Raw genomic sequence first — 27680 nt, 5'->3', positions numbered from 1 at the left:
TGCTCCCAGTGGGCCACACTATTCGCTCACGTACACAAGACAGATACAAACAGGCCTTAGGTTGTGTCTGAGGTCTCTGCCTGGTGTGCATGAATGTCCTTAGTTTGAGTACTTCTGCTCAAGGTGTTCTTCTGCGGGCAGTGGCACTGTATATGTAAAAGATTTCAAGTAGAAAGATACAAATGAAGGTACAGAAAAGTATAAAATAAATTATTTGATGGCAGCTTTGTGATTTCACTTCCTTGGGCAGATGACTAATATGGATTGTCACATGTTTGTGTATTTCTGGGCTCACATCAGCAGTTCAAACGGACAATGTTTGGTGTGGGTTTTTCTCATGTTTTAGCCTAGTTTAATAGGTCAAGTGCTATCCTAAGTTTTCCAAGTTAGTGATTTTATTGGACTGAGTTACTTCATTTGAACTTTAACATTGACAATAATGTAAGTAGAAACATGTTCAACAGAGGTTTTGTCTCTGAAAGAAGATAACTTCAGCAGAGGTTTTCTGGGACAGCTGTTGTGAAGCTGTGGCCTTTTGGGATGGGGATGGTTGTGCCACACCAAGGGACTCTCGGGGAATCCAGTGTACCAGGGGATGGAGAGACCATTGAATGAGTACCTTCCTGTTTTGTTTTGCGGTGAGGCATAAACTTCTCACTGGTTCCTGATAATTTTTTTTTTTTATCTGAATGTAACTGAATTAACAGTACTGTGCTGTTCTACAACTAATTCTAATGTTATTCCTGCTGCACAGCAAGGTAAGTAGTCCAGTCTGGAAGGAGAAGCATGTAAGTTGTCACTACATTGATTTATAGTCACTATAACAGAATGTAAACTATACTTTATTGTGGGTGCTATCTGGCTGCTATTATTTGTAGAGTACCACAAATCACATAGGCAATGTTTACTTTAACTGCTTTTAATTTTATATAGTGGCAGTAGAGCATTAAATACAAAACTTGAAACCAAAATTAACTTTCAAAAAGGTGTTTTAAAGGCATTTCAAAGAACACAAAGATTTAATGGCCTATCTATAAGGCTGATGGCAGAGTGTTTTAGAAGGAAGTTACATTGTGTACATATTAACACCATTTCAAGTTTCACACCAGAAAACATCCTCCTTGATTGGAATGTACACTGTGCAGTTATAAGCAGCAAAGCTTCAGTCATCTTCAGGAACCTCATCAGAGCCATTCAGCTGTCTGTATTTAAGAAGTGCTGCTTTTTTCTTTTCCTAGAAAACAGAAGATCCAAAAGGCACCTGTACTTTTTCCAGTAGCCAGATTGACTTAGAACTCTGAAATACCCCGACTCAGCTTTTTCTTTGTCAGAGCAAACCTTGGCTTCATTTAAGTGTGCAGCTAAGTTGTAGCTCTCTGGTTCCTAAACAGCTTTTTTCAACCTGAATTTTATTTTTAGCTGGAGCTCTTTCTACACCTGCGGCTAGAGCCATGAGCTCAGGTGGTTGGTTAATGAGCTAGCTCTGTACAGGTCTAGCAGCAAATACCTGCTATGGGATGACCCCAAAAGAGCTTCCCCTGGAAAACAGGTTATGTGCAACAGCTTATACTATCTCTTCCCTGCAAATAGGATCATGAGGGCTTGTGCAGTCCCCAACTGCTGGAAACCTATCCAGGGACCCAACACAGCTGGGGATAAAAAGGTGTCCATGAGCATCTCTTAGCACAGCTGAGATGAGCAACATACTTTTGGCAACTTGCACCCCACAGTACTTGTACCTTTTTTCTTATCTACACCACTTCTATGCTAGTTAACACATACTCTGACATTAATCATTTTACTCTGCTGCTATCTACTGGTTATTTCAATTTCGCTGGACTACCTATCCACAGAGGCCCCCACAGCACGATTTACTCACTTGTCACGCACTCACTCACTTGTTGGCCACAGGATGATAGAAGTAGGTTTTGCTCTCTTACCCTTGCAAGCTCATTTGAAACGAATAAACAAAAAAACTCCGCACAAAAATGTGCCACTACTTAAAATGTCTCAAACCAGGTGACCTCTGCAGTAGATTTAAGTTTTCATTTTCTGTCAGTAGGAAGCAGAATGCACTCAGGTTTTGTTTGGGCTAAAAGTTTGCTAAAATTAAGTTTAAAAGAAGGACTTCAACATGAGAAAATCAGTATCAAACTAAACATTGTAGTGCAAGTTATAGTTAGAGCTCAAATGACTTATTATCTTAAGGGTCTATCACTATCATTATTAACATGTACACAAATTTTTAAGGTGGTCAGTTATGCACAAAGAATGTTGTATATATAACTTAGTGTTAATAAACTAAAACCACCATGTAAGTCTTAGTAGAAAGCCAGGTTTTAATACAAAATTAATACCTGAGTATAATGGTCAAATTTATTCCCCTTGATAAATCACTTACAAACATGTTTAGTGCCTTAATTCTACATTTCACATTAAGTTTTTCCTGTGTTGTAAGAGACCACTCTGTACTAGTGCTATTTGCAACATAAAAGATTTCAGACAAAACAGCTGAAGTCTTGCACGTAGTAATCTTAATACATTAGGATTTTTCAATTAAAGTCTTCATTTTTCCTGTAGACTTCAGCATGTGCGGTCCAAACTGAGAAGGAAACAAGAAACACATTCAGATTGCTTTCAGCAGAAACCTAGTTGAACTATTATCCATAAAAGTTGTAAGTGAGATTAGAACTTGGGCAGAAATAATTTCCTTTATCAACCTGCTTCTCTGCATGTGGATTTCACCCCCTTCACAGCCACAAAGTAAAGGGAAACTTGTGTCAGCAATCAGCTGAAATCGCTTAGATGAGGCAGCTAACCATCTGCTGGAGCAGGTCTGACTAGAGATAGGTCACTGCCACAGCAAAAGAAGATAGATGCAGCTATCTTTAGAAGTTGACAACCAATAACTCTAGTGGCAGTTTAACAGTATTTCTGTTCTTACTCTATCCTGCATTTTTGTGCAAGTCCTTTTAAAAACTGTATCATACGAGGACTGATCTTGCAAAGAAGTCACATACTGATAAGGAACCGATGACAGATGTTTATTAGCACATTATGGATCAACATTCTATCACTTAACAAATTAAACCCTGCAATTTTCTTGGTTTTTGAGGACTTGATCCTTAATCTCAAATGATGGATTGTAAATTTCAAAATTGGGGAGTCATGAAAAACTCATGTGTGAATAAAATATTGCCAGCTCATGTTCTTTTCCTTAAAGCCCCAGAGATGCTGGGAAAAAAGTGATTGATTCTTGGGGAATATCTAGCCTTTCGGTTATGAAGAACAGCCTGAACATTACAGGAATATACCTTAAAGGCCTAAACCAGAAGGCAAGTAAGTCAACATTAATAAGCTGAAGTACTCAGAAGTCCTGAGATTTGTGGCTTGGGAATCTTATTTTCCTCAGAACTTAATTCAGAGTGCAGCCAGCTTTTAGAGTTTTATGTGCAGAGGAAAAAATAACTCTTTACTCTTCCTCTCCAGTTCTATAGCACAAGGCTTCAAGGATTGCTTATTAACAAAACCGATCTATACTAGCCTGTTTTTTAAGTAAGTGTGTATTGCTAGGAACTTGCATCTTGAACATTCACCACTTTAAAAACCCCTTACTTCAATTTCAAATCAATCTGAAATAAACTAGAAGCCATTAACTTGCACCATGATGTGGATTTTAAATATAATTTCATTTTAGCATTCTCATGCTTTAAAGAAACTGCTTTTATTTGCTCAGCATTTCCAATTATTAGAAGAAACTGTCTATACCAAGATCCCACAGGCATTCTGAACAATTTGCTTTCTGCATTCCTAGGAATGGCTAACATCTTTCAGGACCTTGTTTCAAAATTTCACTTATGCTATCCAAATGGTTAAGATTGGTAATAACAGGCAAACTCAGTTCAGATTTGATTCTGGTATGAGCCCTTAGGAATCAAGTTTCCAGACTATCACATGCTTGTGGCAACAGAACATATTTTTTGTTTTCTTTTTTTATGCTGTAACAGGGCTTTTTAGTCCTAGGGCCAAAAGAGTACACACAATATTAAGACCTGATACTAAAAACATACGATTTGCCACAACTCCTGGCATATCAGCAGTACTTCATTGGGTTTTGTGAACAGGGATGCTAACTCAAAGGTATTTGCATATGTTGGCAGAAGGACATACGTTGGCTTTCACAACAACTACAATTTAGTCCAAGCATGTGTTCAGAATCACAATACTCACCAGCACTACCTCAGTCTTTGTCTTTATTTCAGTCTTTGGAATAACTTTGTCTGTTTCACTTTGGCTATCATTTTGGTATCGATACGCAAATTTCTTTTTGAGTGCTTCTGCTATTAATGCTGCAGGATCTGTAGGGTCAGCCACTTTAGATTTTGTACCTTCTGATGATCTAGAAAAGAAAATGAGAAGCATTAACGTAGTCCAAAACAAAGCTTTAGATGTTGTCAATGCTTTTGTGTTCTGTTTGTCAAATGTTACATCAGCATCTCTCTCACCTTGAAATAGTTCCGAGTCATAAAACCAAATCATTAATGCAAATGTTAATACACTGATATTTATTTATATTTACTACCTTTTCACTGAGCGTAGTTTCACGCTGTTCATGTCTTTGAGGATTTCTAGCATGTTTGGTATTTCAGACTTCTTTGGCCCGTTTTCTGTCAGATTCTGTCCAGAGTTCATTTTTTTGTTTTTCCTTTCTTTAATGAGTTCAATTGCAGACATACTCTGTTGTAGACCTGGGGGAGGGAGTGGTGGTGGAGGAGGTGGCGGCGGTGGTGGAGGTGCAACAGGAATAGCAGCTGAAGCAGCTGGACTTGACCCAACTACAAATAAAACATGCATTACACATCAGTTTACTTGTAAATCCCCCTTATATCTCTCAGATGCTCAGGTAAGAATACAACTGTAATAACTTCAATTGCCTCCCCTCTGCCACCTTTAGATTATCACGTAATTTATTCATTCCTGAACCACCTAAGGCGACTCAACTGAAAAGCCACATAAAAATCCTTCTCCAAGAGTAAGAAGCTTTCTTTGAATTTCTAGTTCAAGTTCTATGTACATTCGTTTTTACTGCAATGGGATGGACATCACGATGTCTTTTAGTTATGTTCTGCTCCTAACATTACCAGTATTTCACTTTCTTCCAAGAGGCAGGTACTGAGCTGGAAGTCACATAAAGTCTGCCATATGAGCAGTGTTTCTTCCTACTTACCATCACAAATAAGAAATTACAAGATGTTTAAATGTAAATTTCAGAGCTTAAATAGTGCTTAAACTGAAGCTTATTCCAGCCCTCTGAGGTTAAGGATTTTTAGGCCAGTTAATCAGATAGAGATTCTCACAGTAATCTTAAAATCAAGTTCGCTGTACTCTTCAGGTAAAAATTGATGTTATAGTATCAGTAATAACTTGACAAATAAATGAAGAAACCTCTGCTCAAATGCATCTTTAAAGGAATTGGCAAAACCAGATCAAACCAGAGTTTTGAGGCTTGGAGTATAAAGTGTGTAAAGATACATATATAGATAATACAGAGGAGTCTTATTCTGTGTACATGTAGGCATACACGCGGTGTCATTACCATATTCTACCAGAAGAGGGAGGTAGAGATGATAAAATAAAATAAAAATTTAATTTTCCTAATAAATAGAGGTAAAGGGAAAATGATGAAAAATAAGTTATTAGTTATTTCACAAAACTGCATAATAAGTACAATTCCAGAGTGAAACCACATGATCCTTAAAACTATTTCATAGTTTTGAATATGAACAGTTAAGGAAAAATAAAGTAACTGCTGTCAGTTCACAGACAAAAACTAAAGAGCATCTGAAGAAGCAGAATATGATTTTATACATAAACATAGGCAATACTGTACTTGCTAAGTGACCTTAGAAAAGGGTGAAAACCAAATGGCTGTCAGCTGCAGTCAACAAGGGCCATCTCCCCCTAATCTTTGGAGATGGTAGACTTAGAACTGGAAGGCAGTCAGAGGTAAGGGAAAGAGGAGAAAGAAACTCAGGAAAAATAAGAATTATTCTGTTCACTACCAGAAACAGTGCACTACTTTTGGTTCCATCTGGACAATGTGTCTGATCCCAGAAAACAATTAATCTCCTTTCCTGTTAATTATTTCAGAAACTTGAGATGTATATTACATATTCCAAAGGTGTACCTAACATCTTGTATGATTACCTTATGGTATCAGAGAGCCTATTTCATTACTGGATGGGAAGACTTAGGTGTTAATTAAATTACATTCTTCTAGTTTGGTTTAAGCCATCGTGTTTATCATGAGATTTGCTCTGAAAGCTGTTTAATACTTCTTTACTCATCCACAGATTCAGAATTCTGGCAGACTTTCACACAAACATGAAGACTCTCGGAATACTAGAAAACACAGAAAATCTGGCAGATCTCTTGTCTTCAAGGCCTATTCTGTATCCCTTGGTTAGTATGCTACATCTGTCTACCAACCTAACCAAAACAATATGGAGAAGTGTTCCACGTGCAGTATCTCACCAAAACGAATTAGCAAATTATTGATTATAAAAGGGACAAATTCATTAACTAGTTTTTGCTAACAGTACAGCAAGTTTAATACCTGCTGTCAGGTGCTGTTGTTCTTGCAAGATTACAATTTTGGCTATTTGTGCTCTTAAAGTGGCTAGTTCATTTTCTAGAGCACTGATCTTCTGCAGAGCTTCCTCATTTGTGGACACTGTGCTCCTGGACACTGATTCTTCTTCCAATGGGTTTTGTAAGGATATGTGTCTGCATGGGGACTTTCCAGAATGATGTAGTTCACCTGAAAGAGGCTGGGCTGTTTTTGACCAAATTTCTGACCTGTAACAAAAATATCACAAGATTCCTTTTTTAAAGGCTTTGCAATAGATAAAAACTAAAGCAACATTACATACAAATAAGGAATACAAGTTGAAGGCCTGACTTCAAAATTGTCTTTACACAAATCACTTCCACCCAGACATTATATAGCTTAAAATAAATCAGAGCTTCACATCCTTTCTGTTTGCATCACTATCTGTATTTCTTCTCTTCCCCTAGCTAGCTTTTTGTGGAATCCTTGATTTCAGGAGAAAAAAGGCAAAACATCCCCCCGACCCCCAAATCTACTTCTCTGCCTCATACCTATTGTATTTTTTGTTGGAATTAAAACTTTTTTTTTACCCAAATGCTACCATTTTTCCCCCCATGGGCTGCAAATAGTCACGTGTAGTTGATTCCTTTGAAGAAGAAAGAAGAGTTTTAGTTCCACAGCATATTTTTGTACTTTTTGGACTTCTGAAGGGACAGTCCTCCATTTTAGCAGTGTTGGGAGTATGGAGTATGTGGAACAGCTCAGTGATGCAGAGGCTGCTTATCAGTAAATGGGAAAAGGTCTTTTATCTAGTTTCTAACACAATAAGTTAAACTACAGAGCAAAAAACTTCATACAGATTTTAAAACTGCAGAATCCATGTGCTTCCTTCCTTTTTCCCGTAAGAGCAAGAAAATGCAACTCTGTTGCCTTCCTTTATTACTCACCAGAGCTCAGGCTGTGTTAAATACTGAGGCATTACTGAGCATCTGCAGTCAAATAAGCACTTAAAAAAGGTTATATTCATTGAAGGCAGCAACATTTTTAAACAGTTTATCTCAAGTATCTGACCGCCCGATCTAGTTGAAGATGCCCCTGCTCACTGCAGGGGGGTTGAACTAGATGACCTTTAACAGTCCCTTTCAACCCAAACTATTCTATGATTCTGTAAGTAGAATTGATAAGGATTAATGACAACAGATTATTGTAAACATTATAACTGCAAAATATGCCCACATACTTAACTCCTCAGTCCTCTTTAACTTCAGTCCCAAAAGTTCTCAGGCAGGTCTGGATGCCATTATTTATTCAAACATGAGAGTAAAAACAGTGGCTAGCGATAGGACTTTTCAAAATGTGTAGAATGGCTCCAGACTAATACAGCTTAAGAGCCCCACCACCCTGGATGCATGGGTTAAGGTACTCTGAGTGCACATCACGTTAGATCTGCAGTTGTGCTGGATTTAAGCGAGCGCCAAGATTTAAGGCTAGAACAAGCCCTGTGCTCTGACCACTTCAATCTGTGATTACATACACATTTGAGTCTTCCACAAGGCTGACAGAAAACATCAGTACAATTTGCAGAAATTTGATCAAGCAGAATTGAGTATTATCAAGGATGTTAAAATTTAGGTGGTGTTAACTAGATTGGAATAGAGAGCAACTAAAGCCGAGAAGAGAACAAGATGCTTCCTATAGCAGCCATCTCCCCTGCTCTCCCTAAATAAGTAAGGTGGAAGGAGCCAGTGGTCACTTTACTCTTTAAAACCTGCCTTCTAGAAACTCTTTAAAGCAGAATAGCTAAACAACAAAGGGTATTTTCTGCTCAGAGCAGTAATGGTGTTTTAAGGAAATGTCTTGATTGGAATCTAACACTGTGGAAAAACATTATGCATGAATTGTCACTACTGCTTTGACTAGGGGTAGGGGAAAAATGATTTGTCATTTAGTTGCTTCCTCTATAAAACTGCATTCACAGAAAAAAACTATATCTGCAAGACTGTTTACTGAATTATACAGTGAATATATATTTAACAGTAACACCTATGTGATCTTGTCAAAACAGAGAATTTCAAACGCCTGGAAAACACCTAATGCATACAAGCTCCGCTACATAATACTGTGTACAGACATAATAAACGGTGCACATTGAAATACTCGTATTTGCTAATTCACTTACCATGCTTCATTATAAGCTGTTTGCCTTAAGGTCACTATATATCTGCAGGATTATTTTAGTCCCATCCCACATCCATCTGTCCCCCTTACCCCCTTCACATGCAGACATCTCAGCAAATATGCAAGTCCTACATCTTTTGTAATAGGTTCTTTGAAGCACCAAAGAGCTATTCTCCCTGTTGTCTCCATTAAACATAATAGCTTTACAGTTCAATCCTTAAACAAAATGTTTCTGTGCAAACAAAAGTAGTATCGGCCAGTTAACTTCCTTTGCATCAAAGAGACTTTACAAATAGTGTTTCCCAAACCAGCATTGATTTCTGTGACTCCCCTCCGAGTCTGTGAAATTAATGTAGCAGTGCCAGAATGTTTGTTATGCAAAGCTTCACTGTGGCAAGTCATGTTGGAGGGCATCTAGGTCATTACTAACCTATTTCATGCTTTCAAATTAAGAACAGTATCCTCCAGTAATCTCTGAAGCCAACAATCTGTGCCTGTCTCTGGAAGGTTAGTTTGTTTAGAAGAAAAACTTCCTCTGTGCTACAGAACTGCACCTTTGTTTCTAGCTAGTCTGAGCGGCAATTTGGGTAGGCTGGAATACAGAACTTTTATCACTTCAGCCAACCTGTTTCATGCAGTTACAGTGCTATGTAGTACTCCTGGTCCAACCCAACAGTACCTATCCCATCATTCTGGACACAGGTACTCACATGCTTCCCTGCCAGTTTTCGTTACAAAGATTAAAGATAAAATATAAATAATAATTTTTTCATTGTCTTTAGCAGACTGCAGAACCTTAACCAGAAAGGTGAAAAACGTGTCAAGTATTGGATTGTCAGGATGACCATTTTACTAATGAGGAAGCTGTACTGCACACCAGCCCACATTAATGAAAATCTCAGGAGAAATGGAGAATCAGCGTTAGCAATTGTACCATACCACAGCACACATTTTTGCGGGGACAAGGTTGCTTGAAGCTGTCACATGCAATTCTTTGCAATAAATAAGTAGACAAAAACCAGTCTTCCTTGTGTAAAGTCAATCCACTATATCTTCTCAAACCAATCTTTCATGCATAATCCTGGTAGTCTAACCTCTACTACTTCTTTTCCAGACCCTACCTTTTCTATCACTCTTCCTTCTCTCTTCTCCCAGCATTCAAGTGCTCTCCATTAATTGCAACACACAGTAGATTCTCACTGGAGAGAAACTAGGTTTCTTCCTCTCGGTTCAGAAGTTCAAAGAGAAGATTTGCAGAGCATACCTGAGCCTTGTAGAGACTTCACCTTCTTCTTGAGCAACCCATCCCACGTCTGCAAAGGACGCCACTGCATCTTCTCTAAGTTGATTAGGATGGTTTCCTTCTGTGGCATGAGAAGTAAGCTAAATTTTAAAGACAAGATTGAAGGTTTTAGAGTCACTATTCCCAGCCCAAGTCACAGTTATTTTACCCAATGCTTTTAGTGAGGCTACATGTAACTATTAACACATACGTGCATGAAACACATCTGTAGACTTAGCACACTTATTTCTGTCCTGGGCTTAGCCCAGAACCATTTCACTGACTTCAAACTATTCAATCTAGTCTGCTGAACACTTTACTGAGGTTCACTGCTAACTACACATACTATCACATGACACTACTTAACACTACAAATCCAATGCAATTTGTTACCTTAAAGACAAACAAACATTCTCAAGTAGTTTGCTATACTAACTCAAATAATATGTTTTAAAATTATATTCATGACCAGTAGTTAAAAAAGACATTAAGGCTACCAGTACTTCTAAAGCCTTTTGCTCTGATTTAGTATTATTTTGAAAGTGAAATTTCATTGAAGTATGTTTCCCTTCCCCTCCCAACTTCCAGAATTTCTGTAAAGGTGTGTACATTACACCATGAGGCGTGGGAAGCAAAAAAACATTTCTACTAGCTCAGTAATCACAAAGACTTTGAGTGAGAGGTAGGGTGCAATCATATCAGAATACACTATTTGCTAACAATCTTATTTACAGCATGCCAAACAAATTGACCATTTTCCAGCATGGTTCTGCCATTAGCTTTATAGCTGTTTGAAGCCAAAGATGAGCAAGGCTAGAGACTGGAACCTTTCTTAGATTTACAGTTAAGTGACCTGAATGGAGATCTGAAAAATTGTTTGGACCATCAATACATGCCCCATAGCCACAACTATACCAAATGGTTTCAAATCTACTTGGAAATACTGGTTGCTTCCCTGGGTTAGACAAGGGCATGTGTACTCAGTCACTGGACTACTGAGCAGCCTGGGCTCAGTATCTTAGCAGATAAAAGCTACTGAAACATTTTTCAGTAATTTCTGCTCAGTCTGTTACCTTGAGTTACTTATCTCCAATGCAACTATGCCACCTCTTTTGCTTGTATTACATACAATCCACAGGCCAAATTTGCACATGACTCATTGCAGCTGTTTAAGTGCTGCCTGCTGCTGGTTGTGGCCAAGACACTAGTAATACTGACAAAGATGGTGGTAGTCTGTAACAGTCTGTGAAGACAGCTTGGATCCAGCCTGTTAGCACTTAAGTCAATTTTCAAGGCAACTCATCTCTGTAAGAGGAAACTATTATGTAGCAAAAACTATGAAACATTAGCAATAACCTGAATTTGTAACAGACCTATCACAGTAGGACTGCAGTCTGGATGAGGTGAAACCATTTCTGAAGAACATCCACAGATATTTTAGTTATAGCCTTTGATACAGAAGTCCCAGGAAGATAGAAGTTGTGGGTTTCGGGTTCTTTTTTCCCCAGGAGTTGTTACAAACAGCTTTGGAAATCGAGATTAGTCATCTTCACCTCACACTCTCACAACTTGTATGTGAGCCTTTATCACAGCTCCCAGGAGTGTGTATTGGCACCATCAGATCATTTGGAAACAACAGGGTTTTTTCCAGGTAGCATCAGCACAGATGGTAATATGTTTATCACATTAACAGTTGTGCCTAATACCATCACAGTCTGCCTCTCTTTAAAACAGTCTAGAGAATACTATATTGCATGTTAGGATTTTCATTGTTTGAGGTTTCCTTGGCTTTTTACTTTTTTAAAATAAAAAGAAATTTTCATGACCACAGCATCTGTATTGATGTTAATGGCAATTTAAAAAATCCATAATACCGTAGCCACTTCTTGCAGGTGATACAGATTTTCCTGATGGTAATGGCCACATGAGGAACTATTACCGTGAAGAGACTGAGGCCACATTTAAATAAAGGCACTACACATACTTGCATCAAAAATAATTTTATAAATCAACAGTAAGGAATGCATTTACCACTGCCAGGTTTCCTGCATTGTGAGATAAATAACTTCTAATCCAACATTTAGTAGCAAGCCTTCTGTTATATTGTGATGCAAGTTTCTTCTTTCTTTTTTATTTGTATTTATATGTAAACAGAATCTGCTTGTTACCCCATATACAGATGTTTCTTTTCCCTACCCCTAAAAACAACAAGGCCTTCCACAGCAATGGATTTCAAATTTCAAGTTAATGCAAGATTTTTATTTTAATTTAAAGGTTAAAAGCCAACACCCATCTCTTAAAACCTTTGCCTGTCTGTAGAACGATGCTTAAACAACTCTGTGACTACCCTATTCCTCCAGCTAATCTCAGCTGAAGAAAACTTGGACAAATGCTCTGCCAGCACCTGAAATGGAGAACAGAGAGCTGAAATCCAATTCTACTGGATGGCAGGAACTGAATGAAACTGAAAGTAGCCTGCTTTTCTTTCTCTGGAAACTATATAGCTACTTCCCCCGCTTCTTCACAGGCTTTTTTGCCTATTTTAGCATGTATGTACGCTGTACACACACAGGGCACACCTATGGGTTTCGGACCTATTACTCTATTAATTTCTGAAGAAAAGACTAAACACACGCTGTATTGTTTTGGCTGATGTCATAGAATCATAGAGTATCTTGAGTTCGAAGGGACCCATAAAGGATCATTGGGTCCAACTCCCAAAGAGTCAGCCTTGCCTGTGTTCCCACTCAGTTTCGAACCAGGGATGTTTCACATGTTAGGCGAACACGATAACCACTACACTATGGGAACACTGCTGCAAAACCTGTCAAAGCAGGTTCCCTACTTTCTGTTTGCTCCAGAAGCTGAAAGCACAAGTATTTTTGTACATTTAAGGACAGAATAAAAACTCTAATTTCAAATTACTAATACAGTTAGAGATTAAACATTTGGAAATACTTCTTCAAGTAAGACAAACTTGCTATGATTTTTCAAATTAGTCCAGTAAATTTTGATGTTTGCTACATGCACACTGATTCCTTAGGAGACTTCTATTGAGTTATCAGGTTTCCATCAGACAAACAGGAGAAGCATGGGACTAGAACAGAGATGGCGTAGCTGAAGGATACTATCTTGAGAAACAGTATTGTAGGTTTGGTTGAATCTACCTAGGCAATATTGATAAGTTTAACTTTATTTTCTCCTAAAGACTACAGATAAACCTAAAAAATATGCCATACAAAAGAACTATATGAACCATTTTCATTTGTTCATGCCATATAGAGTATATAAGGTAAGCTCTGCCACCGCTTACTGAATACATAAGCAGCATTTAGCAATTAATTTAAATGTTCACTATGGCAAGATCCATACAGATACTACAACAGTCAGTAGACCTCAAAAATCAAAATGTTAGGCTACTACTCTTTTTTTTCAGACTACCTGAACAAAAGCATGCTAGAAGAGAAGAAAGAATGAACATGACAGAGATATTCTTTCTGTATCTCTTATCCATTTATCTTAAGGAAAATGGAGACCTGTGGAAAGTTTGTTGCTCTTAGATGAAGTTAGAAACACTGATGATATACATGCACCCTCAGATGAGGCAAGTAAGGTTTGCTTTGGTTTTTAAATAAAGTGACTTACAGCAAGGTTCAGTGCATGGTCCTTTCATAATATAGCTAAAGCTGGCAAGAAAGAAAGAGGAAGAGACAGCTATAGGAAAGCGTCACTTGCAACAGCATAAAAACAATCGAGACCAGTATTGAACTTCACTATAGAATCTTAATGCTGAGATAAAGACATAAAAAACAGATGTTAGCATCACACTTTTACATGTTCAGCAGTTTATATATTAAAATAGTTTAAAGCCTGCATAAACCATATAAATTTTAATGTCTTTCAAGGCTCAAATTTTGAAATTCGTATTTTTAATTCAACCAACTCTGACAATTGTACTTCTGTTTTTAGGATCCTTTCCTTTCATCTAATAGAAGATGAATGTTTATAATTACTGTGCACAAAATCTATGCAAAGCTGACTGTCTAAGAGGAAAAAAGGCAAATATTTTATTTATTCTAACACAAAATTCAGAAGAAGACATATACGTATTTTTATTTTAACACTAAAAATATTCAGGAACAGATTCCCCAGATGTATCTTACAGCTCTTAGCAAGAACATAAACCAGAATTCTTTTATGTACCGTATTAAGAGAAGGCAGTATTTGGCTAACTATTTGCAAATGAGCATCATCTTCCCTTGTATGGCCTTTACAGTGCAGAAAATCAGACACATTATAGGAGGACTTCCTTTCAGATCTGAGGCACGCAGAGCCTTATTGCTGGCATAACTACTACGAATTATATATCCAAAAGTTTAAATCCAGCATGTCATTTTCTTGTCCTCACCTGCACAAATCCCCACCCCCACAAAGCCACTAGTAGTGGGAGATGGTTGCCCCCCTAGTTTCTCAATGTAATTATTTAAGAGAGGCAAAATGTTAGCATGGTTTTTGCTATGACACCAAAAAGGCTTCTGTCGTAATCTGAACTATCTGATTTTGCTACTATAATTTCAAGTCCAAATATTGTTCATATATTTTGTATAGGCTAAAGAAATTAAACAGTGAAAAATTTAGCTGTGTGGAAATTACATTGTCTTAGTGTGGATGACGATTACCACCATTCATCTTTATGTTCCCCACCCTTGTTCAGCCCAGGAAACATTCCCCTCTCAGCTTGAGTTTCAGACACTAAATTTCTCCAATTCTATACCCACCCCCTATCCCTAACACACACAGAGTTGAAGAGATTATGTGTAACAGCTTCCATTTTTCCATCTGTTCCTGAAGGACTTGTTATAAAATGCAAGGGTTTTCTCCTCCTTAAGCTTTTACCCTCACTCTTTACCCTCCTACTATACACAGTTGAAGTTAAAAGCAAACAAGTCAGAAAGCTACACAGAATTGATATTCCCCTTTCACCTATACAGTGCTAGCCTTGTATTTAAAACAAATAAAACCCAGTGTACTCATGTTATCTTGTTACTAATTTTTTACTTTCTGATAAAGTTGTTTATCTGCCAAAATATTTTTAAGTAACACTGTTCATCTTTAAATGCATCTTAAGCCTAGCTTATAAATACTATTTATAGAAATAAGTTTAAAGCATTTTTCTCTTTTATGAATGTGGTTTTTTTGAAGAATAACTTTTTAATACTGTATTGTCTCATTTTAGAAATTCAAATTTCCTTAGGAAAAAAATTTGTTTAAGTTTCATTATGTGTGTTACAGCAACATGGATTCAGGTTTTAGGCAGTGCAGAAGCTGAAGAATCCACATTTGAAAAAAATCTAAACTGAAAGTGGAAAGAACTGAAGCAAGCTAATTCTCCTATGTGCCCAGTTTACCATATTCTGCTTTTACAAACCCTCTAGTCATTTATTTAAATGAACTGCATATTTGCTTAACACCTTTTGATGCAAGAGCGAATCCCTTTATTGGTGTAGTGAAACACATATTCTAAACTGTTGAGAACACCTACCTGAAACTGAACTCTTGGACACTGTATAAGTGAGAGGTTAGTACCAATTTTTCTTACAATACTTCGAGATGAACCATAAGGCTTGCTTGACCAAAGCACCTAGATGGGAAGGAAAAATAAGCCAGCTGTTAGGTTAACTGATTTTTATACCATATTGGAATAGTTTTCCCTCACATTTCTGTACTCTGCTTGTGCTAAACGTATTTAAGGTTATTCCTTTCAGGCTAGAATAGAATATAATACATATACACTGAAATTTTTAGCAGTGAAATCCTTATATTCTATACCCAAACTGGCACAAAATCTGTTTTTGTCATTACAATATAGCTATGGGTGTTTAAGTTCAAGACAGCCTTTGCATTAAGTTTAAATTCAAATCAGATAACAGAAAGACTCAAGAGTTGGAAGTATCTTCAAAAGCATAATTTGTCCATTTTCAAGATAATAAACAATCTGCATTGGGTCAGACATCTCTTTTTAAGGGGTTTCAAGAAAAGCCACTCAATCATGAAAAATCCGTAATGTCATGTAATTCTGCATTTCCCCAAATATCTTTTTTCTTTTTTAATTAAGAGCTCTTCTAACACAGTAATAGTGTCTTAATAAAAATAACTGTCAGCTAGCATAAGCATGAAAATGTAACTGTGAAATTAAAGAGCAAAGAAAAGTAAAAGGAAGACAATAAATATATAAGAATGAAACTTTGTCCTAAAAAAATAAAATAATAATTAAAAAAATATCTCTCTCCTTCCATTCACCTAGAGAAAATTGCCCACAGCACCTCAACACACATGGCTTCATCAGAACTGTTTCTACTGTAATTCAGATTTCTTCTACATTATTTCAACAGGGATTGAATTGTGGTGGGAATGTTTGCTCTACCACTTACCATAGTTGTATGAAATAAAATCCCAGGCGAACTGAGCCAGAACAGAAGCAAAAAAACCCCAACCCAAACCCAGAGAGAAGCAGGAAAGATTTCAGCATGAGGAAAGGCAACAAAAACAATGCAAAGAAGAAAAAGAGTAACAGGAAGACTCTTAACACAGAGTACGTTGTTAGTAAACAATTAGAACACCGTATGGTAATTTAAAAAACTTGGCCAGTGTTTATTTATGGCTGTAGATATGAATTTACTACTCAGAGGTTAGTTTTTAAAGGCTCATAGCTTCAAGCAAACTCAACATCATGTTAGAAGGTTGCCCAACAAAGAAATGTTAGATAAAATCCAGGCTATTAATATTGAAACACCCCTCGTCTGGCATGGCAATACTGCCCATGTGATTAGTGTAGTGCAGCTGTGGGAGTTTCACAACACACAGCTGAATAACTTTTTTGTACACTAAGCAAAGATCACTACTCTTAGATTTTGAAGGTTCTATTAAAAAGAAAAATGTATGCTCCATGGTATTTATCCCCAGATTATGTTGTCTCAGAAACCTAACAGAAACATTTTGCCTATTTCTAAACAAGTATCTTTCTTTCCTCTGGCTTTACTGGAATGTATAAATTTTGACAAAATAAATGTGCGCTGCACATATGCTATGCTAGATCCTCACATCAGAGCTGCAACTTTGCCATTAATCCACTCAGACCTATTTTTTTCCATTCTATGAAACATACATTGTCTTGCTTAATATGCCACTAAGTTTGAACATCATTGTTTTCAATGCAGAATATTCTATTGATTCTGCTTTCTGGATGCCTCAAAGACAGACCTCACATTTGTGACTACTGTCTGTCTATATGTCTGAGCAAATAGCAGGTAGATCAGTAGCCTTCAAGAAAAAGTCACTGACAAACAGCACTGCAGTAATACAGCCTCACCATCCACAACAGATTCTGATGTTAGAAGCAGAACTATTGGCGATAGCTTCAAAGTGATGTTGCATTGGAAAAAACGATACTACTCAAGGGAAGGCTTAATTAATTACAGAAGTACTTCCACAACAGCAAAAGAACCTAGGCTAGATGTTGTCTTACCAACATAAGTGCAGTGCATTTTAAACAAGCGGCAAAACTTGTTTATAAATTGCTCAGACCACAGACAAGATGTTGACTAGCACCTAGATCCTCAAAAATATCTGGTGCCCAAATGCCCTTGGGGTTGTTCAACAACAGCGGTTTGGTGCACCAAAACTTTTAATGACTAAGTTTTGGTAATTCAAGATATGCCGGGACAACATTTTCAAAAAACTGCATGCAAGCTGTGCCACAAGGTGTGCAAATAAAGTCATCACACTGCTTAGCTGAGCTAAGAAGTCTCAGCACTGCTCTACCCAAGTTCACACAACTTCTTGACTTGAAGCACTGGCAGAGCAAGTCTGCAAAATACTTCTGAGTCATACCCTCTTATTGCATCAGTATTTTGCTGTTGTCCAGAACAGCTGACATTTGGAAATGTAACTGCATTATCACAAGCTTGATATAAGTAGAGAATGGGGGAAAACAGATTAAAAAACTTGTTCTGCCCCCCCTAATTAGGGTGAAAGGTGTTGCTGACAATGACAACAGCGACACCCATGGTAGTCCAGCATATTCTCATACTTTGAATTTTTGAAGTTACGTTGCATGAAATCTGAGATCAAAGTTCAAATAAAATCCTAAAATACAGATTCTTATTGTTAATTTTAATTTACCATGTATAAACATTTTGCTCTCCATAGATTCCCAAGACCGATAAAAGGTTCTACCACAATAATCCAGAGTAAGAACCACCCTTCTAAGTACTGCACATAGCTGTTAAGGATTTCCCCGTTGTTAAAACATTAAAATATTTTGACAACTTACAGAGATTGCTATATTGAGGTCAATAGTTGCACTCAAACCAGCTTCCTAAAGGTTCCAGTGACAAAGCAGTTGATGTGTAGCAGATCTCTCTCTCTCTGCTAAGCATTCAAGTAAAACTCTAAATACACACTTTCCTCCAAGAGGAGACCTATGCGTGCACATTCCTCTGTTTGCCCAGTAAAGAACGCAGCCACGTTGCTCTCATGTACTGTAACACTTTCAGGAGAGGTAAATATAGCACAATTATTATCATCCCAGTTTCATGGGGCTTTTCGTAACTCCAAGGTAAGAGCAAAGAAAGAAGATTATTTAAGAATTAACATTACTGTTAAGAATCAGTTGAAAATTTTCCTTCAGCTTCAAAACACACATAGAAGTCCAGCATGAAAAGCAGTGTTTAAAATGAAAACAGTTTGTTATTGGAGTTCGAAGGAACTGCACGGTATTTTTAACACATACAGTACTCAATACTTCATTGTCCAAGTTTTTCAGCAATACAGAATCATGCAAGTACTGAGTATACTTAGCGTTCTGCTGGAATAGATAAGCACAAACTAAAATATATGAAGTGCTTTCTACACCAGATTTTCTGAAAACATGAAGCAAGTTTGAAACACTTACTGATTCCATGTTTAATCCAACTTGTTCAAAAGCCATCCTAATTAAGCGCTTAAGCCAGCAAATCATCTGGAACGGAAAAAGCCTTTCCAAACTTGGATTTAAGCCTTCCAAACCTACAGGGCTGCAGAGGTTCCATAGTACTTCTGAAATGAGAAATGTAAGAATTTTAGATGCAAGTTGTGGAACATATACAGAAGTAAACTGCTACATGTATTCCTAAAAAAACAAGCTTTAGAAACAGTTACTGAAAACAAGACATGTTAGGTGACAACAGTTCTTAGTACTGCAAAGCACAGGCATTCAGAAGGCATTTACTTAATACAGGTGACAAAGATTTTTTTAGTAGTGTCATTTTTAAGAAATCAAAGCTGTTGCAAAGTTAATGACCAAAAAGCTGGGGAAATGATTGAAGCTCACTTGAGCTTGGACGGATGATGGTGTTCAACAACTCTAAGTGAGCACCAAACCTTATGGAATGCCTGCAGCTGGGGACTAGCACTAAGATTAAAGGGCCATACTCCTATCTAAAACTCATTTCTATGCAGGAACAAACTACAGGAAGCTGATCACCTCTCTTCATTTACATTCCCTGACAGCTTTGTTGTTCCCTCCTTTTTCCCACAACTGAAGAGAGAAAGGAAACATGGAAAAATGACTAATGCAAGAAAATTACAGGAAATAGCATAGATGCGAGACCTGAAAAAATTCAAGTGATTTATAAAGTTGGACAGATTTCAAATTCCGTCTATTTATATGTGCTACTATTCACTTAAATAAGATGTTTTTATTGCTCCTCTAGTGAAAATAGTGTAGTTTTTCTTTAACTGTGTTCTACACCAGTCATAACTTGGACGCCGCTGAGAACTGTATGCCACCAAAACCAAAAAAGAAGCCATAGATTTAGGTTTTCATTTGTTTTGTGTATCAGGCTAGAAACAACACTCTGCTGAACCACCCTGAGCAACGTATTTGTAATATGAACAACAGTGTTGCTGAAGCCAATATACATATATATACACACACACACACACACACAGAGTGATGACTAAAACAACATAGCAGCAAGGAACTGCTACTCGGGAAGTTTGAAAGTCAAGAGATAGAAAAGCTATGCTGTTCGAAAGTGTCCACAAGCGTTACAGTTAAACCATCACTGTTTCCATTACAAATGTGGGGTTTTTTTTTTCAACAGTTTACAGTTCCTTAGTAATAACGTGCTTCTTGTGGAAACTTGGCAGGAACAGTGCAACTCTTCAGTTATCTTTTTTTAGACAGGCTTAAAAAAAAACCAAACAAACAAAACAACCAAAAAACAACTGATATTAGTTTCTCATCACCACAGAAAGTAAAAAACATTTCCTAACAGGATTTTCTTTTGTTTCTGAATAAACGAGTAATAAACTACTAATCTATCAGCTAAAAGAGGGCTAATGAAAATGTAAGATAAAAAGTTATTTAAAAAAAAAAAAGTGAACCAACCACCATGAGATTAGAATGGAAACTGCAATCATTATAAGAAAAACTACAGGGGAGAATAATGGGCTACTTACCAAACAGCCATGAATATAAGCTGCAGTCGTATGTAATAAATAAGTCATGAACTTCTTTATGGAAAGCTGGAAAAGTCTATTAGGGAAGCATTACCATCTACTTGATCTATTCTTCCTTTGGGCATCTGTTATTCTTCCCTTAGACAAGCTACCGTATGGACTGTATGGATCTTTGATCACATTGCACCTGCTGTGTTTTTTAAAATAGGAAGAATAAAAGTCTTTCTACATGCCCCATATTAGATTTGGCATCATATCTGGCACTGCAGACATGCAGTGACATAAAAGAGACAGGAATGCTCCTTTAAAAGGGGAAACCTGTTCTGAAAGTGTGATACATGTGATGCACTCTGCCTCATTCCAAAGTTCAGACTTGCTGAACACGTAGTGTGGAAATCAAAGAGAAGAAAAATGGAAGCCATGTCAGGACAATTCAAACATAAGAGAAAAAAAGGTAGAGACTGTATTGCTGAGCAAGGACAGGGCTGGCTGGAAAAGGCAAGCAATAGGACTATAAAGGGATGACTGTATCCTGATACATTGCTCTTTCAATAGATAGCCGGGTCATTAGTTTAAAAATCCCCAGATGCAATCAGAGTCATGTTTTGTTTGAGGAAGTAAAAAAAAAAAAAAAAAAAAAGGTATTATTTTGTTTCTGATCTACTGGGAGGACTGCATCTTTAATAAGAGATACAATTTGGACGATAGCGAAAAGAGGGTGTTAGAACTTCCTCCGAGGAAATCAGAGCAGGTCTAGAGAGCTTCCATGAACTCAAGAAACAGAGGCAAAGAGATAAAGGAATGACACAAAAACTGATGAGACAACCAACCAATTAAAGGCACAAAAGCAGATGCAGAAAAAAAGTAGCATAATATTAGGATAACAGAATAGTATAAATATGATGTAGTAAGTTAAAAAAGGCTAAGGTACAAAATGGGTTCCAGCTTACAGGCATAAAAAAAATCCTACACACGTATTAGGAGTAAGCAGGAGACAAGAGATACAGCCACGATATAACAGGAAAGAAAGCAATGAGTGATACAGCTGGTCAGTGTAATCTGTGTTTTCACTTGAAGATGGTGGAAAGGACAGAGGCAGATGTTAGAATAGGTTATAGTCAACTCTGAAAAGTTATAAGCATCCAGGACAACAGTGTCTAATGAAATTCACCTTGAACAGCTCAGAAATTAGCCAAAGCAATTTCTGAAAAATTAGTAATTACTTTTAGAAACTTGTTCAATGAGATCCAAAACACCCAGGAATAAAAGCAGGAGCATGATGACACAAAGCATCAGGAATAGTCCAAAATACTTATCCTGCCCTAAAACATTTAGGTGACCTTTTATAATTCCAGGTTCCAAGACTTCAATGACCAAACACTAAAGAGCTTTCATTCAACAAAACAACTACTTCAGTAAAATGATTATTTATAGTTCACATTATAAATCATTGTTTCTTCTGTAGCCTAAATACTTAAAAGTACCCAAGACTGAGGTCATCAACTCCTTGCTCTTGCCTATGAACTGTTCTCTGCTTTTGCAGAAGAAAGTGACCAAAGTCAATCTGTAAGAGTGCAGAGTACCAACCAATTCCTGGATTAGTTTCCTTAGTTCCTGGCACTAAGGAAAACCACCATGTTTTAACAACCTCCAGCTAATTTGTTATCTAAAAGGAGATCTAAAAAAAAAAAGCTTCCCCAGACAAACTTGATACTCATTTCTTCCAGACTCTATTGCACTATACCTTTCTTCATAAATCTCAGTTATTTCACGATTATCCTATGTGCCAAGAACAGAAAGGGTTCATTCCAAAAGAAACTGCTGAACAGCAAGAATGAAACCATTAGCAAATTTTTCTCTCATGCTCTGTACACATGCCAATTTCAGAAGCAGGAGTTGTATGTTTATTGCTTTTAGTAAGCTAGAATAACACCTCTTTTAAAATATTGATGCTTGTTTTATTTATCCTCTATCTTCTTTACGCTACCTAAACTAAAAATAGTAGTAGTTTAATCCCTCTGAAATTTCCACAGCCGAATTACTACAATAAAACACCCTGAGTGATAGTAATATGGCTATAAAACATGTCCTTCTCCTGTGCTTAAGCAAAACCATTACAGCGATAAGCAGTAATCATAGGCAAGATTACCAAAAGAGGTTAGAAGAGTAGCAACATAAAGAATTACATTTCACTGCATAAAGCACGTGGGGGTTGGAATTTCATGGGTCCTTCATTTATAAAACTACTTACACAGAAATTAGCAATGCTGAAAAACTTACTTTCTGATATGGAAACATGCAGGAATTCCTTGGTTCAGAAATGAGGAGGTCTACATTTCTGAGTGCCAGGATTCTCACTTTAGCCTCCTTGAACTCTCTTTTGCCCCTGCTTTTCTCAACCACTTTTGCAGGTTTCATTCAAAACTGTCATATCAAATATCAGCCTACAAAGCTGAAAGATAATACCACTTATAAATTACAAAATGTTCATTAAATAAATATAAAGGCTCTGGAGGCTGCACACATAAGGCATACCACTCAGTAAATATGAAATGGAGCCCTTTGCCAGGCTTTCTAGTGAGTCCTACACATGAAAGATGAAAAGAAAAAAAAAAATCAGATGCCACTGCTTTCAATTTGAAATTCTTCTCTGTGTATTTTCCAATGTTATATTTGTCCAAGTCCCTTCCAAATTATGAGTTCTCGCTCTTAAAAAGAAATACAATATTCATATTTTTCTTACTGAAGGAAGTTTCTCTCATTCATGTAAGATCCCCACAAAAATAAAAGAGAACGACTTAATGGGCTTGATGCAGCAAATCAGCCTTAACAAAGAATTAACAAATGCATGAAATCTGAAAAACGAAAGGACTAGTCTGTAAATTTAAAGGGTATGGATAACATAAAGAAATACAAAACTTTCAAAGCAGCATGGTTTCAAAGGAATACCAACCACATCAAAAATCACGCACAAAAAGAGCAGGCCCCTCCTTATTTTAGCAGGCAACTAGGGCACGCATATTTTCAGAGTCTTTAAGACTGACACATGATCCAAGCTCATCTCATGAAATTACATCCATAAGGAAACATATTAAAGAAATAATAAAGAAAGATAAAGCCCACAAAAAACTACCAGAGCAACAGCAAGCCAAACAGGCAGGAAGAATCTTCTGATAAAGGACTACACCCTCTCCCAAATCAATACAGACCAGTTATAAGTAATGCAAGTATTTGGCAGAGAACACACAGTCAAATACAGAGGTCTATTTTTTGGCTTGGAAGCCACAAATAATGAAGTGCCTCACTACTTTCAGAAAGACCTGTTTGGAAAGACACACAGAAAGAGATAAAAGTCAGTGAATACTACAGAGACAATCATAGGCTTATCTAAGCTAGTATCAGCATGAAATGTAAAGCAAGAATTGAAAATAATACATACTTGCAATAGAAGTTGCTAACGCTTTCTTAAAAGTACAGCCCTATCACACATACCTCAAAGTGCAAAACCATATTCATCATGGCTCACCACTATCTTGCCAACTAAGGATGGAGAACAAAAAAAAAAATCTGTGTTTCAACACTAGTTTAATCAAAAGCCTTTGCTCAGCTGAGATTTTACCTACACGGTGCAATATGATACCATGGAGAGGTAAGTGAAATCCTTCAACATCTCTAAACCATATGGTATTACGCTATACAGACATAACCATACACCTACACTTTCCTGCCAGACGTACAGACCTCCCTAGTCGTTGCTGCGAATGCCAGTCCTTCTGCTACATCTTTGAGAAACAAAAGCATGCAGATTTTATTAACAAAAGGGAGTATCTGTCTGAAAAAGCATTTAAAATGTTCAATCCTCCCCCCCCCCGCAAATTTTCCTTTGTAACAATGTTGAGTTTCTACACACAGCAATCGTACTTCAGCTAGTGACTACTGTTAAGAAACTTATTTTGATTCAGCAACAGTTAACTGCAAGTTTTAGAGCTGATGTGCAGAAAACTCAACTTCTTTCTCTTTATCTCCTGGGTAAAAAGCAGTGGGTATCAGAAGACAGAATTATTTCCTTTTCATTTAGTCTTTGTAAGTCTTGTCTTCACAAGAGCTACAGAGGACTACGGCTGTCTGAGGACAGAACATAAATATTCATGAAGTCTTGCTGATGCCATCAGAGAGAGATCAATGCCCTACGGTTGACGTCAGCATTCAAACTTTACTCACACTCAGTATTTGGCAATTCGACAGCTTGTTAAACAAAATAAAAACCAGCACCTAGCAAGTTACCTATTTACGACAATTGCAGAAGAATGTAAGCACAGCAGCAGCATCACTAAAGGCATACAAAGTAAGCATCGTAAGTTTGCAGAAAAGGAAAATTAAGCACCAGACCCCTTGAGGCTCGGCTCCTTTTCCCTCTATATGCTACCTCTGTATTTTAAAGCCGCCTTGAAAAACTGCCCTCCAGCTTCTCCAGGTTATCTTTTATCTACATGATTTCCCGTGACCTGTCACTCCCATCACAGCAACGTACGAGGGTTTCGCTTTCGGTCAGCTTGCCTGCAGAAACGACAGCTTCGACCCCAACACCCCGAGCCGTTTCCACGCTGCTCTGCTCCTCTGGCAAGGCGGCACAAGCACGGCACCTCCGCGAGCCCGCTGCCTGCCCGGCACCTGCCCCGCCCAGGATGGGCCCTCGGCGGGAAGCGGCGGCTCCGTCCCGCCGCCCTGCCCGGGGACGGCGGCCATGAGCGGGGCCGCCCGGAGCGGCCCGCACCCGCTTCCAGCCGAGCAGCTGCACCCCCACCTCCCCTCGGCGCCGACCGGGGAGCTCCGGAGGGCAGACCCCACAGAAGGGAGGGCAGACCCCACAGAAGGGAGGGCAGACCCTCAACACCCCGCCCCCGCCCCGCGGGGCTCCCGCTCTGAGAGGGCCCCCGGCTGAGCCGGAGGAGCGCGGCGAGCGCTGCCCGGCGGCAGCGGCCCGCAGCACACGGGGAGAGGCGTGCTAAGCGCGGCAACCTCCGGGCCCGGGTCGCACTCCTCCTCGCACACCGCTCCCAAGCAGGGATGAGGTGCGACGAGAAGGGCTGCCCAGGAGGAAGGGGAGGCCCACGGGCCGCCCGGGGGAAGGGGCCGCCGCCGCCACCCGCGCCTCACCCGCCGTCCGCCGCGGTCGCGCTCCCTCACCCGCTTCTTCCACCGCGGCTCGCCACCCCCGCTGCCCCCTCCCCGCCCCGGCAGCCAATCCGCGGCCCCCTCGGCGCCAGCCCGACCAATAGTCGCCGCGCCCGCGGGAGGCGGGACCTCGGGAGCCCTCCGCCAGCCTGCCGGCGCGGCGACCTTACCCGGCAGGCCCTGGGCGCGGAGGAGACGGGTGAAACCGCCCCGCCCCTCTCGCTCACCGTGGCCGCTGGGTCACGTGACCGGCCGCCTCCAATAAGACGGGGCGGGGGGACACCTACCTTTGGTGGTGGGAGCGGGGCGGTGGGCCTCGGCCGCGCCTCCGGGACTCCTCGGCGATGACTCCAGCTGGGGCAGCGGGGAACGGTAGCGGCCCTATCCGGTCATTACCGAGCCGGCAGTGGCGTGCCTCCCTAGAACAGGCTTCTCGGGAGCGCGGGAAGTGCCAGTGTGGGGAGCGCTCGGGGCCTGGCCGGGGCGGGGAGGCCTCCTAGCCTTGCTCCGGAGCCCCGACGGTAACTGACGGCGCTGCCCGGCGGCTGCTGCTGGCTAACGGCGCTCGGGGGTGCGGCTGTCGGCTGCGGCACCGCCGGTGGCTCCGTGGCTGGTGTCGGCTGCGTCCCGTTAAGGCGTGGGGGCAAGGGGCCCGGGGGGACGTTTCCCCGTGCGGAGCCGAGGTTTAAGGGCCGTCCGGGAGGAGATCCCGGCTTTCCAAGCTCCGCTGGGATCCCGAGCGTTTCAAAGCTCAGAAAGTTCCGCTGGGGCGAGTGGAGGAGAGGAACGTGAAAATGAAAGACATTTGCGCCTGGGGGGGGGGGGGGGGGAGAGGAGGGAAGACGACCCCAGACCTTCACGCAGGAAGAACATCGGCTCGTAGTAAAATAAATTTTAACTGCCCGGGTCTTCTGGGGTGGGGGCTGTGTCCCCACGCAGGACGAGGTGTGTTTTACGCTACGTTTTGTTACAGCACGGTTTACGCGAGCGGTAAATTTAAGTTCTGGTGGTGACCATCTATGGAAAAAAAGTTATTTAAAAAAAAAAAAAGGAACTACGGCCCCCTGTTCCCTCCGTCGCCTCCTCCCCGGCGGGGGTCTGCGGCCCTCTCCGAACTGCAACTCCCGGCATGCGGAGCGGCCAGGGGGCGGGGCAAGCCGCCGCCAGCCAATCGCGCGTCGCTAGGAACAAAGCGCGCCGCGAGTGGCGGAGAGGCGTGGGCGGGTCCGCGCCAATCGGGTCGCGGAGTGGTGGGGGGTGCCGGGGTCAGAGCGGGCCGTGGCGGGTGGTGCGGTGCGTGTGTGGCGGGCCCTGCTGCCGGCCTCCCTCCTCCTCCTCCCGCTGCCCTCCGCAGGCCGTAGCGACCCCGCCGGCGATGGGGGCGCGGGGCTGAGCTTCTCGGCCGGGACCTCTTTTGCGACGGTACGGGGCCAGGGCGGGGAACAGGCCGCGCCCGGGGGGCGGGAACGGGGGACGCTGGGGAAGGGCGGGATGGCCGTGAGAGGGGGACGGCGAGGCCGGCTGAGGTCCCTCTCGCTCTCCCTAACCGCGTCGCGGGGCTCGCCTCAGCCGGTCGCTGGAGCGTTGTGCCTCGGCCGGACGAGGGGCCCGGGAGCTGAGCCCCGGGGCCTTGTCGCCAGCCGGAGCGTCGGCGCTGCCGCTTCGGGAACGCTCAGCTTGGCAGCGGAGGTGTGAAGCTGCGGCGGTTCCTCTCCTCGGCCTCCCTGGTGAGGACACAGAAGGGAGAGGGAGACCGAGAGAGGGGTCTGCGGTACCTTTGCTGAGCTTTGATCTCAAAGCTACAAGGAGGAGAAAAGAGCCGGTACCTGGCTGACTTCTCTGCTAGGCCCCTAAACTCTAGATAACTTCCTAAAACTTTTAAAACGGCTTAATTGTTTCGGGGTTTTTTTCATAACAAGACGCCGGGGGTCC

The 27680-nt window shown here is 40.3% G+C and overlaps 2 protein-coding genes across 9 annotated transcripts in view; one reads left to right on the top strand and one right to left on the bottom strand.

Annotated features, from left to right (window-relative positions):
• Positions 1-903: 903 nt before the first annotated feature.
• Positions 904-25803, bottom strand: MTFR1 (mitochondrial fission regulator 1). Of its 5 annotated transcripts, none has more exons than XM_049822732.1 (8): positions 25731-25803; positions 19024-19166; positions 15613-15711; positions 10053-10171; positions 6617-6858; positions 4583-4835; positions 4231-4399; positions 904-2602 (listed from the first exon to the last, which is right to left on the bottom strand). In XM_049822732.1, the coding sequence occupies exons 2-8, from the start codon at positions 19087-19089 to the stop codon at positions 2543-2545; spliced, it is 1008 nt and encodes a 335-aa protein (XP_049678689.1). In that variant the 5' UTR covers positions 19090-19166; positions 25731-25803; the 3' UTR covers positions 904-2542. The 5 variants fall into 5 exon arrangements, with proteins under 5 accessions (XP_049678689.1, XP_049678706.1, XP_049678680.1 ...); XM_049822749.1 differs by having other exon boundaries at positions 25761-25798; XM_049822723.1 differs by lacking the exon at positions 25731-25803 and adding an exon at positions 25105-25364.
• A 449-nt stretch (positions 25804-26252) lies between these two features.
• The window catches only part of ARMC1 (armadillo repeat containing 1), a 32273-nt gene continuing 30845 nt past the window's right edge, over positions 26253-27680 (top strand). For 2 of the 4 annotated variants that reach the window (XM_049822689.1, XM_049822697.1), the window contains exon 1: positions 27005-27170. The gene's annotated coding sequence lies outside the window, so the exon portion shown is untranslated. Of the gene's footprint in view, positions 26270-27004; positions 27171-27680 lie in introns of those variants that run through there. The other 2 variants (XM_049822705.1, XM_049822714.1) reach the window with 2 other exon arrangements.

This window comes from Accipiter gentilis, chromosome 2 (assembly GCF_929443795.1).
Source record: "Accipiter gentilis chromosome 2, bAccGen1.1, whole genome shotgun sequence".
Classification (NCBI taxonomy): domain Eukaryota; kingdom Metazoa; phylum Chordata; class Aves; order Accipitriformes; family Accipitridae; genus Astur; species Astur gentilis.
The sequence above is the reverse complement of the archived record's forward strand: the minus strand, read 5'-3'. Positions and strand labels throughout refer to the sequence as shown.

What these genes read in the sequence shown, in the direction of transcription:
- MTFR1 (XM_049822732.1), bottom strand. Translation starts at nt 19,089, where the DNA reads ATGATTTGCTGGCTTAAGCGCTTAATTAGGATGGCTTTTGAACAAGTT. An exon ending in TTGGATTAAACATGGAATCA is followed by an intron (nt 15,712 to 19,023) that starts GTAAGTGTTTCA and finishes CTTCCCATCTAG; the next exon opens with GTGCTTTGGTCAAGCAAGCC. An exon ending in GTCCAAGAGTTCAGTTTCAG is followed by an intron (nt 10,172 to 15,612) that starts GTAGGTGTTCTC and finishes TTTAAAATTTAG; the next exon opens with CTTACTTCTCATGCCACAGA.